The sequence below is a fragment of the Gallus gallus genome, chromosome 2, assembly GCF_016699485.2.
Source record: "Gallus gallus isolate bGalGal1 chromosome 2, bGalGal1.mat.broiler.GRCg7b, whole genome shotgun sequence".
Lineage (NCBI taxonomy): Eukaryota > Metazoa > Chordata > Aves > Galliformes > Phasianidae > Gallus > Gallus gallus.
The window spans coordinates 125,883,886-125,897,670 of record NC_052533.1 but is presented as its reverse complement, the minus strand read 5'-3'; the positions used below and the strand labels follow the sequence as shown (position 1 = coordinate 125,897,670).

Here is a 13,785-nt window from a genome sequence, read left to right as displayed (position 1 = left end):
CTGACCTTGGGCATCTCCACTGGTGGGGCACCCACTGCATCTCTGGGCAACCTGTGCCAGTGCCTGCCTGCCCCGCTCTGTGCTGTGCTCTGTGGTGTTGCCTTGTGCTTGGAAACAAAAGATCAACACACAGACTTCTTTGGAGAGGCAGCACCTGGGAAATGCCAGCTGCTACCCATGGCTTTTTTACCTAACTGGTGGCAATTAGACAGAGTTTGATGGTTTTTGTTTTGCAATTAATGAAGAGTTTGGCTCGTGTTTCGTATTATTGATTACGGTGTCACCTGCTGTTAAGTATATTTGGTAAGGGGCGCGAGAAAGGAGAAATGACAGGCAGACACAAGTGAATTCTGCTCGGCTTCAGACACCTCACCACACTGTTCAAATGAAACTAAGGCAGTAGAAGCCTCCAGCTCTGATCACATAACATAAACTGCAAGAATGAGACCCTCAGTTCATCCCTAGGCAAAGCTATGGAATAGTTTTGATTTAAAAAGCAGCTCAAAGGAGCATCAAAACGACCTTGTCCCACTTGGCCATCGATCTCCTTTCTCCCCGAGGCTCATCCCTTGTCAATACGTTATCTGTGCACAGACATGAGTGAAAATACATGGCACAGTGCTGCGCTGGAGAGGACAGCGCGTCTGATTTACACAACACCGCTCACAAGGTTAATTGCTGTGTTCAAAACAAGCAAGTACGCCGGGCAGCACGTTGCCCAGACAGCTTCCAGAGCCGGCTGGGGTTTGGCCGAGAATCACACAACCATTACGGTTGGAAAATACCTCTAAAAGCATCTGGTCCAACCGCCAGCCCACCCCCACCGTGCCCACTAAGCACATCCCTCAGCGACACATCTGCGTGACTCCTCAACGCCTCCAGCTGGGGACGGTGACTCCACCACCTCCCTGGGCAGTCCGTGCCACTGCCTCACCGCTCCTTCTGAGGAAATCTTTCCTCATATCCAGCCTGAACCTCCCCGGCGCAACTTCAAGCCATTACACCTCTCCTCCTATGGCCGTTACCTGGGAGAAGGAGCCGGCGCCCACCTCGCCACAGCCTCCTTCCAGGCAGCTGTAGAGAGCGATAAGGTCCCCCCGGACCTCCCCTCCCGCAGCCCCGAGCTCCCAGCACACCCCCAGCCCGCTTCCCCGCGCCGGCCGCCCTTACCTCTCCCCCCGCCGCGGTGCACCTTGACGAGCGCCTCGGCGCCGCCCCCGGCCGGCAGTTCCCGCCTCAGGTAGAGCCGCCCCGAGGCGCGGTCCACGCCGAGCGGCGCAGCTCCGGGGGCCGCCAGCTCGAACCATCCGCCGGCGTCGCGGCCCCGCGGCAGCGTGAACACGGTGTCACCCACCCGCGCCCCCGGGGGCAGCCGTGCCGCGTACCGCCTGGGGCCGGGGGACAGCGAGCGCGGCCGCCGTCTCCTCCTCTCCTCGCCCGGGCCGCGCACGGCCGGCAGCAGGCGCCGCGGACGGCCTCGGTCCCGCGCCCACACCCAGAGGCTGAGGCGGCGCGACGCCGGCAGCGAGTCCGCGCTCAGCGCCGGCCGGGCGCGGTAGGCGAGCGGCACCTCGGGGCTCTCTTCTCCGTCCGAGGAGCGGAGCCGCGCCAGCTCGCTGCCCCGAGGCGACGGCTCCAGGCGGGCGGCGGGCGGCAGGCGCGGGCGGCGGTCGTCGCGGGCCAGGACGCGGACGCGCAGCAGCGCTGCCCGGGGACGGACGGCCGCCCGCAGCAGCAGGCGGTACTCGGCCCGCGCCCCCCGGTCCAGCCGTCGCGCCGTGCGCGCCTCCAGCGCCCCCCGCTCGCCCCCCGGCCGCCGCTGCAGGGAGAAGTGGTGCGCGCCGTCCCCGCGCAGCGCCCAGCGGGCGGGCGGCTCCCCGGGGCCCCGCAGCGGCACCCGCACGCCCCGCACCCGCGTCCCCGCCGGGCTGTCCTCGGGCACGTGGCCGGAGAAGCGCAGCAGGCGGGGAGCCCCCAGCCCCGCCGCCGCCCCGCAGAGCAGCGGCAGGGCCAGCAGCAGCCCGCCCGCACCCAGCATCGCACCGAGCTGGCGCGGCTCCGAGCCCCTTCCACGTGCGGCCCGGCCCGGCCCGCCCCCCCCGGCAGCGAGGAGGGGCCGGGACGAGCGGAGCGGACCCTGCCGGCAGCCGCGTCCTATGGGAAGCTCCGAGGGAGATCAGCGCAGCGCGCGAACTACGTTTCAGCCTTTGGGAGGGGTATCCCGGGGAAAGGAACAGCGCTCTGCTCAAGTGCGGTACCGAAGCAGCGCCACCGAGTCAGGGAAACAAACGCAGCGCTTGCTATAACAACACCTGATGGAAGCGACCTGGGCGTGGGATCACCGCGGTGGTTGTAACGCAATCAACAGAATCGTTAAGGGTGGAAAACCCTCTGAGAGAATCTGATCCAGCCATCAGCCCATCCCCACCGTGCCCACTGACCACGTCCCTCAGTGCCACATCTCCACAGTTCCTGACCACCTCCAGGGACAGCATCCGCCCACCACGCAGAGCAACCTGTGCCAATGCCTCACTGCTCTGTCTGAGAATGATGATTTCCTAATATACAACCTGAACCACCCCTGGCACGACCTGAGGCCATTACATCCCATCATATCGCTAGAAATGTGACCCCAAGCCAACCACTTCCCACCACTCACTCAAGTGTGACCCCAAGTCACCCACTTCCTCCAAGCACAGATCCCAGCAGCCTCCCGCTCCGGATAATATGCAGCACAAAATCTGCCTTCTCCCAGGGATGTCCTTTTGCTGAGCCTCTGCATGCAACTGGCCACACTGGGCTCACGTTTATACGTTGGTTGCTGCAGCAGGAGCTGCTGGCCAGGCAGCTGTGCCGTAACCTCAGTGATAATGCACCCAGGCTGTGCTAAAGTGCCAGGAGCGGTTGCAGTCAGCACTGGGGAAACACTGCGGGCACTCAGCAAAGTTGACAGCCAGGTGCTGGTGCTGAGAATGGGCAGAGTGGGTCACCGCATCCTGTGGTGTACTGGGAAAGCAATGGGCTGATGGCTCCTGTTGGCATCCCGGGATGCTCAGGATGGGAAGGTGGGCTGTGAACCCAACCACTTCCAGCAGTGGTTTGCTGTAACGCCACAGAGCTGGCCATAGGGATCCAGCAAGGGGCAACTCACTGCCCCAGGGTTTGAGTGCATCCCCTATACGCTCACCTAAAAACAACATGAAGAATTCCTGCCCTCAGAAAGGCACCTGAAAGATAACTACATTGTAGTCCTTAATCTGAGCCAGCCACACAATGAGCATTAGCCGTGTTATTCTCAACACCCCATTGCACAGAGTCGTTGCAATGACAACGGGTATACGTGCAGATATATATCGGTGGACACAAATCCCACCCTGCAGTGAGATGCAAGCACAGTGGAGGTGCACGTGGCGGTGATGATCAGCTCTCAGCATTGCTCTTGCTGGGGTCAGGCAGTTACGTACTCATCAAATACATCTTCTGAAAAGGGATAAGTTATTTATAATAGGCTGTGCAGATTCTTTGCAACTATGAAGAAGGGCCAACATGAAGAAAACACCTCCATCGGTCTCTTCAGTGAGTGTCGTTTTCCTCCTGGCCATCAGGGACGGCTGGGTTATGCAGTACTGCATCCCCCTGGCAGGATGCTGCCCAGCTGATGGGGTGACTCCCGTGCAGCCATCTTCCAAAGGAAGTCGGGCATCCCGTGGAACCGAAGGCACAGAGAGCCTGGCGCGGTGTCAAGCAAAGAGGCAACCCCACTACAAATAGTGAGGTGGCTCTTGGCTCTGACAGGAAACAGGAAAGGAACAAATGGAAATTGAACAAGCTCCTCAGAAAGCATCGGGGCAATGCCAGTTCCTGGTGCTGAAGGATCACAGTGAAATTCATCCTTGGGATCCTTCTCTAGCAAACATGAGCTCTTCCTCGTACCCCATTTTGAGGCCCGGGCTCTGTAGGAGCTTCCTCTGGTGCAGCACAGAGGAGGAGCTCCATTCCTGCCTGTCCTTTACCAGCCTTCTGAATGAGGGGGAGTGCCACAGTGATCCTACATTCACCCTCACCTTATAGACCAGGCTGGCTGTATGACCAATTCTTTCGTCTGATGTTTTTACTGTCTTCAGAAACTCTGGCTAAAATAATCTCAAGGTTTTCATACTGTTATACAGTAAATTATTATAAAATAGTCAGCATTCATTCTAATATCAAATCCCAGAAGGCTCCAATCACAAGCTGTAAAAATTCAGGAGGTGATACATGAGTGAATTACAAATCATTAAGCATTTGACGTTGCATAGCAATTCATTTCCAGGTGGCACAGATACAAAAATTGTCTTACGACCGCAACAGAGAGAGGTTAATTCATTATCAACTATTAATTGTTGTCTTCTTTCCTCACAAAGCTATCAGAATGTCAAAGGAAGCATAAAATGGTTTGTATCCCAAACATCACAGAATGGCCTGGGTTGAAAAGGACCACAACAATCATCGAGTTCCAACCCCCCTGCTATGCGCAGGGTCGCCAACCACCAGACCAGGCTGCCCAGAGCCACATCCATCCATCCAATTTTTTGGCACAGCAGGTTTGTCGCAAGAGAAAAATATTTACTATTATTTACCTTTTATGCATCATTTTGGTTAAATCCCTATCCACAAAGCAAATGGGATGAGAGGAACTGGATTCCTTAGGCTTGCTATCAAGCACCTGCACGCAGATATATCCAGATGCCATATATGATACTGCTAAACATTACCATTAACAAGTACAGCATCACCGGTACTTCTGCTTCCGTGAAGTAAGTTTGAAACCTCGACAGGCATTAACACCCATCTCTTCTCCATCAGCTAACAGGTAACCTCGCTGCTTGGAAGGCAGGACTGCATGCGGGTTATAAGCCAGGAAAACAGCAACATGGGTTGCTCTGTGAATCCTCATCCTGCTCAGTGAGCAGCTGTTAACAGGACGGCTGGCAGACGCTCCAGCTGCACCCGCTGACTGCAGGAGCATCTCTGGAAGCAGAGCCAGTGAGACACAGCGGAAGCTCTAGGAATCAGAGGCACAGGGATTTCTTACAGAAGCACCTTCACAACAAGAAACACCGGTGGAGTTGTTTGTTTGTTTAATAAAAGCTCGCAAGGCACATGTTTCAACTGAATTGCAACATCTACAGCAAAACACATCCAAATTTGAAAAACATTCCCCCAACCCTCTCAGGAACTGAAACCCACGACCTGGGTTGAAAGCCGAGCTAGGGTTGTGTGCACCAGTCAGATGTGCTTACGCCCCATGGTTGTCCTTCCGAGGGATATCACAGAACTTACTGTTTCCATCTTTTTCCACAGAAGGTGGAGATTAGAGCATACAACAGCATTTTTGCTAATCCACAACTGGATAAGGAAAGTCAAGAATATCATTTTCTTCACAAGATATGAATCTTCCATGCCTTCTGCCCGGGACAACGGTGACGTTTCTCCCAGCAAAAGGCTCCTTCTCTGTTACTTAAGGCTGCTGCGCCAATGATGCTGCTATACAATCTTCTCTAATATAAAAAGCAAGGTAAAAATCTTACATGATTCTCCTAATGCAGAATCGATTGAAGTATCAAGAATACATCTTTATGACAAAACTAATAATAACTATGTCACAGTTCAAATAAAGTTCAACATGTTCATTCAAACATGTATAAAGGCCAACGTGCTACAACATATGTAATTTCCTTAGATGTACGGTTGGCCTCATTTGTGTTTTTCTCTTAACATATGTGCTGTACATGTAAGTATTCAAACTATGCTCCGTGTGGTCACACATAGATACGGCGCTGCAGTAAAACACAACAGGCAGTCCAGGATAGTTGAACGCTGCACCCTGGTGTGGTATTATAAGGCAAGAAGCCATAAGCTGAGCGGCTTCATCCACCCAAGGGCAATTGTAACCCTGAAATGTGGTACCTGGAATGCCTTATTGCTGGTATGAAATGGTGCTCATGAACAATCAGCTTCGAGAGAGCAGTTCACTGACACGCAGACACGTAATTCCAGACAGTGATTCAAACAAATTCAAGTTGTATACGGAACTCTACACTTACTTCCAATTATTAACTCCATAGCACATACAAGGTTCCTGATTGCCTGCCGTAACCCAAGTTAGTTCACAAACTTATCTTGATATTGTAATTGAAAAGTCTGAAACTGTAACAGTGCAGCAAAACATACACACTTGTGCGTAAGCAAATAAACAGGCTGCTTTTGGCCAGAGAGACATGCATGCTATCCTCAGCACAACGACTGTATCCCTAGAAAGGATACTTACTCCTAATTTGTAACCCAGTTACACTGATAAATGTTTCTCTCAATGATCGCACTGGATATTTTCGATGGGTTTATCTGAGCACTGGTTTCAAATAAAACGAATGATTTTAATACTCGGTCTAAACTCACAGGCCTAAAAATATAACCAGATTAAAAGAAAACAAAAACAAAAACAAACAGATCACAGACTCGTTGACATTTACAACAGTAAAGCTTTTCACTTTTAAATCACTCCAATAGTGATAATAGATGTTTAGAAACCTCAGCACTATCTCTTAGTGTAAAGTAAACAACACATCTGCATACAGCAGATAGGAATCATGCATATACATCAACATGTTGCAGTTCCTAACAATTTCAGAGTCAATCCCTCTGAATTTGCATTTTAACCAACAGATGCAGCAGGGATAGTTTCACAGCTTTCATTTGCAGAATGGTTGTTCAGTTGAAGGTTCATCCTATTAAGCCAGATGTTTCTTTAAAGACATCTGGGCTCCAAAGAATCATTCCCACATGCCTGACAGACCGGTCTCTGGGCCAGGTGTTACCAGAATCCATAACTGCATGCAACTCCTGGTGGTGAGGACTCTCTCCCAGAACTTAAGTCCTGGCTTTCTGTCCAGCTGCACCTACATCAGCAAAGTTATGATTACCTTTTGTTGAGTTTTCCATTCACAACACTGGGATTAAAGCATCATTCATTCTCTTGAAAGTACCTCAGCTAGCAACAAAACAGGATGAACAGAAAATTTAAGGAAGTCGTAGAGACAAACGAGGTCATATAAGAAAGGCAAATTTTGGAGGGAAGCAAGACTACAGAGCGTTGTCCCATGTCTTCAAAGTTCCCAGTATAGCTGCATAATTAATGTATAAAAAGCTATGAGCTACTGTGCTGTCACTGATTAATGATGGTGATGACGGTGTTTAAAATTACAGTTATGATTACCTTAATCTATCACGAAATAATAAGTTGAATGAAATGACCATCGCCCATCCCTTGCCATACACACACACACACACCAGCTCACACACAGGAGCAAAGAGCAGCAGTCTCAGCAGCAAACCTAGTCGTCCTGCTACACTTGTCTAAAGTACAGCATAGTGTTGTATACTGGCCCGTTCTGATGGCTGCTGAAACACACATACGCTCACATGCACACATACGTAAGCATGGAAGAATCCTGAAGTCAAGCTCTTTCCAAACTGAAAATCTGACTTTGTCAACTCCTACAGCTGCGTCCAAGCCCAAGCACTTCCACCAACACATCTCCATCAATGCAGAGATCAGTGCCTCAATCTATGGAATTGTTTAAATAACATCTTCCTTATTTGATTTATACAAATACTTTACCTACACATAAGGTGTATGAACGTGTTTGATAAACATAGCAGTGTTGATAGTGGAAAACGGGAAGAATAAAAAACCACAGTAACCAAAGAAAAATATTAGAAATATTAAACAAACCCAAACACTTGAAGACTTAGGATACACCACTTGATTTCTTACTAGAAAATAGAAGCTACATGACTTAAACGAGCTCTTCAACATAACTTTTTCCAAAGTCTATCCACATCAGCTGTCTAACACTGAAGTTAGAAATATCTGTTAAATGAAGATTAAGATGCTTTACAATGGGAAGACAAATGCAAGAACATGGAAGACTGCCACGCTTTCTTGTAGAGACAGTAGAATTGTCAAAGTTTCCTGGTTCCTTCAAAGAAGGTATCTGTAACAGTTGGTCTGTAGAGTTCGAACAGTTCCAGTTTGGTGGAAAAAAAACAAAACCCAAAAACCTGGTCAGTACACTGCACCTACGTGTATCTGTAAAAATAGTTTTCTTAATCAAAAGGAATTTTTCCAACTGAATTCCACCACAGTCAATCCTCAAAAAGAAGCTTGCATGCTTTTTCACGATTGGAAGGATATCACAGTGTTGATCCTATACACAAAGTAGGATCTATTCCAGTATACTCGAGTGAAATAATTCACATATGGAGAATAGTTCATTTTGATTTCATGACAAAATCGTCCATATTTTGAATAGGCATAACTGTCACCTTCCTCACAAACCACCTGTCAGGAAAGAAGAAAACTGATTAAAATACTGAAGATAAATGACTGCAGAATGCAATCCTGTACATTCATTTATTTCTGCGTTCTGCACATTTCCCTTACACTACAGATATTTAACTGTATTCCCTTACAATTTGTTTTACCATCTAAACCAGCCTTGTGGATTCATACATCACTTCCCCACTCTTTCCAATTGCAGAAGTTTGCAGGGATTTAAAAAAAAAAAAAAAAAGGGTGGTAAGACAAATTCATGCAGAAATATAAATAAATCTTTCAATGTCTCCCAAAACACAAAGATAGTTTCTCTCAGAGACACAGTCTTGTAGCATCAGACTGCTAGAGAACACTTCTGTCTTGTCCTGTATAAACCATAAAAGCTGATGCTTTTAGCCAGGGTCAGAAATAGGATACTGGGCAACATAGATTTATAGTCCAATTTAGAATGCAGTACCTACATTCTCATCTAATGGATGGCAATGTGGGAAATACAGAACCCCAGAATGACTGAGGCTGGCAGGGACCTCTGAGTCCATCAGGCCCACCTCAGGTCCAGGAGGGACACCCAGAGCAGGAGGCTCAGGCCCATGGCCGGGCAGCTTCTCAACATCCCCAAGGAGAAGACCCTCTGGGCAACCTGTGCCAGTTCTCCGGCACCACACAGCACAGAATGAAGATCCATAGACCTGTCAACAGAATAGCAGCCCCTCCTCTACCTCGTTTACTTTGAGAATAACTAAATGTTACAGTCTGAAACTACATACGCTTCCACTACCTTAAGAAATCTGGATAATTCAGTAGGATTGGGGCAGCTTTTTTAGCACACAAACTGAAAGTTTAGCATTAAAATTCCTGTAAGAACACACATCAATTTTATTTATGTATACATATTTCTATTTCTATTATACGTGCATCGATTACAGATACTACAGATATTTATACACATTTAGCATGCGATTAAGAAGTTAGTATGTGTTATTGTCATAATAAGGAAATACTTTACTCATGTTGCCCATGTGAATGTTGTTGGACAATGAGGATTTCTAGCATCACTGGATGCTGTCCTGTAACCTTTCTTTACCCTTTTGCTCAAAATTATCACTGTAAGCAAGAACACCTCTGAAAAGTACCCGGAAGCGTTTCTTAGGATGAACTGCTGAATAACTGGGTGTCAGGAGTTAGAAGAGGAAGAAACTGATTCTGATATAAGAACAAAGGAGAAAATACTGAAAAACTGACTGTAAAGTTGTGCTGCTGAAATTATGAGATCAGAATAATATGTGAGATAGGGAAGCATATAGGGAAACACAGGGGGAGAGATGCATAGGTACACATAGGTATAAGGGAATGGAATCCTGAAATTGTTAATTATTCCAGGTGACAAGCTCAGTATGGAAGGGTGGCAGAAATTCACAGAATCACAGAACAGCAGGGCTCAGAGAAGACCTCTAGAGATCATCTAGTCCAAAAGCAGGTTCCCTACAGTAGGTTACACAGTAAAGTATCCCGGTGGGTTTTGAGAAGGAGACACCACAACTCTGAGCAACTTGTTGCAGTGCTCTGCCACCCTCAAAGCAAAGTTTTTTTCTCATGTTCGTATGGAACTTTGTATATTCCAGTTTGTGATCATTACCCCTTGTTCTTTCGGTGCACACCTCTAGAAAGAGTCTGGTTCCATTCCTGTTAATACATAACAGGTCCAAATGTCAAACATGCTTACATTCCCTGTCCAGGGAAAAAAAAAAACAAAACAATGTAGTGAAGCTAGCCTATGATTACTCAGAAGTAACCGTTGGCACTATCTCCCCCATTGAGAATAAATAATGAATAAGCTAAGTGAGTTTAGAGCCACTCCTGCCATCAAGGTCAAAACTTCAACTGGCTTTCCAGGAAGCAGCTGAACAAGTGGTAATGAGATCACTTGATAAAACCCACCGTTTCCTCCTTCAGCAGCAACAACAACACCGACGGCATTCAGAACAGACATGGCATGGCAATATCAGCAGTATATTTTCACAGCTCTACAGTGTATTGAACTAATCTTTCTACCAGATATGGCTTAGTCTACCTACTAGAGTGCTAACCTAACCCATGAGACTCGACCAAACAGACCTGCGGCCTGATCAGTAGCAGGCTGTACTGAACTGAATAGCAGGCTGGACCTCACCCCAGTATGCTCCCTGGTAGAACTTCAGAAGAAGACTTTATCCATTGTAAAGTTTTTCATCTTTAAAGCTAGTAAAGCATGACCTTTAAAGGATGGCTTTGCTGATTTTGTAATAATTTCCTCAGGTATTATGGTCATAAACAGATATATATACTTAAATGGTATTTAACGATCGGCATAAAAGCAGCACTGCTCAATATTAATGTATTAGAAGGAATCAGGACGGGTAAGGAATAGTATGAGGTAAGATTACAGTTGTGTGAGAAACAGACAACTCAAAACTGAATGGATCAACTGTTAAGTCTTATGAGTCTTTGTCTACACATCCATTATAATTAGAAAAATAAGACCAACACTACAAGAATGTTTCCTTTAAAATGAATTATTTACGTATTCAGACACTCACTTTTGTCTTTCTGTTACTTACATGACCATTGGCAATATCCAATAGATCTTTGACTCTACATCCTCTTACAGGTCCCACTTCATTGCAAATTGAATCTTCAATGATCAAAAAATTGGCTTTGTAAGATGTGAGAATCTTATAAATATCCTCTGCTGACCTCTTTGAATATATCTGATAGATCTATAAATTAAGAACACAGTTTAATGAACGGTAAAGATCAGTGGAAAATTAAATACCATGAAAATGGTGGAGAGCAAAGGATGACTTATCTTTAATGAAAACTTACATATGTATTATATGTAGATGCCAAGCTATAAAACATCTATTTTTGAAGTTTCCAAAGCAGGTGAGGTAATGGAGAGCTGAATAGGAAGCATTTGTCTCTGCTGGTGTAAGTTCACATTTTGCATACTTATATTGGCCTGAAAAGTCTTCAGAAAGAATATTCATTTTTGTCCAGAGTAACGCATTGACAATTTATTTCATATTCCCCTCCCTACCTGCTGGACTATGCCCTTTCTTCTAATATGTTTTTTTTTCCCCATTACATTTGGGCAGAGGAAAGCAGCTCCTATCAGTTGTTTTCCAAGTCAAGTATCCTGCTAGAGACTTAGATATGCCTTCTGTAATCCTGAAGTATTCAAACAGAGTGAGAACTAAGGCTGAGTAGCAATTTTGATTTCTTTGCTAGTCAGAGAGAGGGGTAAGACCATTCCGCTTTGTGACTTCCAACCTCAGCAAAATGCATGGAATAAAATTGCTCAGAATCATTCGGGAATGACAGCCTGCCTAAAACTCAATATTGTCACACTGCTCAGTAAGGAATCTTGCTCTTGGGTTTACCGATTACATACTGGCGTTACCTTTCCTTACGATGCTTCATGCTCTTTTTTTCACCTTAGAATGTGAACACTCTGGGGAAAAAGAATTTGGAACATGGGAGAGCAATGCAAATGGGTACGGCATGAGGAATATTACAAGGTCATCCTCTTTGGAGCATTAACGTTTACAGTACTCTCACACATCTCAATCAGGCACTTGAGCCTTACAGGATGGAATAGTCTATAAATCACTGGTAATACATACACATTTATGGAATCGGATACTCACATTTTCATTTCTTTTTAGAAGATCATCATCATTATATAAAGGCAAGCTTGACACCATCCATCCAGTACAAAGCTTAATCACACCCATTAATTGTGGGCTGCCTGCAAACACAGCGGCCACAGGAGCTTGTCTTCTGCAAAAGCAACATCAGCATACATGTCTGAGTGCAGGACGCACTTCTCAAAACGATGCTTTTAATTTTAATAACTGTACAAACCTTTGAAGATGCTATGGCAAGAATTGGCCTGCATGACAATACCTAGAAAGAGGGGGACAGACTCTTTAGCAGGGTCTGCTGTGATAGGACAAGGGGAAATTGAGGGGATGTTTAGATTGGATACAAGGAAAAAGTACTTTAGAATAAGGGTGGTGAGGCACTGTTACAGGTTGCCCAGTGAGGTAGGGGATGCCTCATCCTTGGAGACATTCAATGTCAGGCTGGATGGGGCTCTGAGCAACCTGATGTAGCTGTAGGTGTCCCTGCACATTGCAGGGAATTACACTACATGATCTTTAAGAATCCCTTCCAACTCAAACGATTCTATGATCTTTGGGGGTCTAATTACAATTGACATTAACACTCTGGTAGCATTGGTTTCCCTACCAGAAAAGGCACAGACTTGCAGCAATGAGGAATTTGCAAGGAAGGTCTCCTGCTGTGTTAAGTGCTGATGGCCATCCTCCTCCTCCTTGTAATTCATGAAGCACCACTCAGAGTGGTCCCAGAATGGATCAAACTACTGCTTTTCTGAGTGGTTGCTGTCTTGTAACAAAACAAGCTTGAGATGGAGGGCAGGTAGACGGCAAAACAGCAGATACTATCTTGTAAGTGAAAGACTTGTGGTTATGCTCATTTGATTTGTAGGACAACGTATTTCATCATTTATGAGTAAATACTGTCATACGGAATAACTTCTACAGTGATTATGTTTCTAGATTTTGATTTCATCTCTTTATTCCTTATGCAGTGTTAGTGAAAGAAAACAACCACTGTCACACTTTATTACAGATTTCCAGCAACTTTTCCCACAGAGAAAACTCAAGTAAATTCATTTTATCAGGGAGAAAATCATAAGAAAGTATACTTATAATAATGACGTTCAATTAAAATTCCAATATGGATATCTAAGCGTAAGCACTAAAAAATCCTTTTCATTAAAAATATGAACAGCTGCTACAAATAAGGGTAGTCAAATTGCTCTTAGCTGAGTGAATCTCAATGCAATTCCCCATGATTAATTATGTACTTGAAGTGTAATATATGCAGACTAATGTAAAAGCCATTAGGTACTTGGCATTATTCCACTTGCTGCCTTCAAAAGCTGCAGCAGTGACAAACAACATACACTACTATTAACAGAAAGAAGAAATTGGCTGGAACGCCATAATTACCAGCCTTGTCTTTTCTGAAGATGAACAGGTTGACATTAAAGACTCCATAAATACAGAAAATAATATTCTTTAAAAAATGCATTTAAAGGTAAGTAAGTTATTTGAACACAGGGGACCTCATTTTCACAGAAGTGCAGTTAGTAATGACACAGTTCCAAATTAAATTGAATGAGGCCAGAATCTAGTTCTGAAACTTTTGATGAAGATAAAAATATATCTGTGAAAATACCCAGACTGTAAGCTCAGCCTTTGCTATGCCCTACCTAGTGAGACAGATAAGATCCATTGCAGCCTTCTGCTCAAAGGGGAAGTTTGAACCCCACATTACAC

The 13,785-nt window shown here is 45.9% G+C and overlaps 2 protein-coding genes across 9 annotated transcripts in view; both read right to left on the bottom strand.

The window, feature by feature from the left end:
* Window positions 1–6,103, bottom strand: part of LOC414835 (cHz-cadherin) — a 47,697-nt gene extending 41,594 nt beyond the window's left edge. For 3 of the 4 annotated variants that reach the window (XM_015282913.4, XM_015282914.4, XM_040677318.2), the window contains exon 1: window positions 1,171–6,103. In XM_015282913.4, the coding sequence (XP_015138399.2) occupies window positions 1,171–2,038 (868 nt within the window). In that variant the 5' untranslated portion in view covers window positions 2,039–6,103. The remainder of the gene's footprint in view (window positions 1–1,170) is intronic. The other variant, NM_001001754.2, reaches the window with a different exon arrangement.
* DPY19L4 (dpy-19 like 4 (C. elegans)) overlaps window positions 5,104–13,785 on the bottom strand; it is a 29,701-nt gene continuing 21,019 nt past the window's right edge. For 2 of the 5 annotated variants that reach the window (XM_040695893.2, XM_040695891.2), the window contains 4 exons: window positions 12,064–12,196; window positions 10,975–11,133; window positions 8,926–9,066; window positions 5,104–8,383 (listed from right to left, as the gene is read on the bottom strand). In XM_040695893.2, coding sequence (XP_040551827.1) covers window positions 8,219–8,383; window positions 8,926–9,066; window positions 10,975–11,133; window positions 12,064–12,196 — 598 coding nt within the window. In that variant the 3' untranslated portion in view covers window positions 5,104–8,218. Of the gene's footprint in view, window positions 8,384–8,925; window positions 9,067–10,974; window positions 11,134–11,239; window positions 11,385–12,063; window positions 12,197–12,276; window positions 12,323–13,785 lie in introns of those variants that run through there. The other 3 variants (XM_015282938.4, XM_040695892.2, XM_040695894.2) reach the window with 3 other exon arrangements.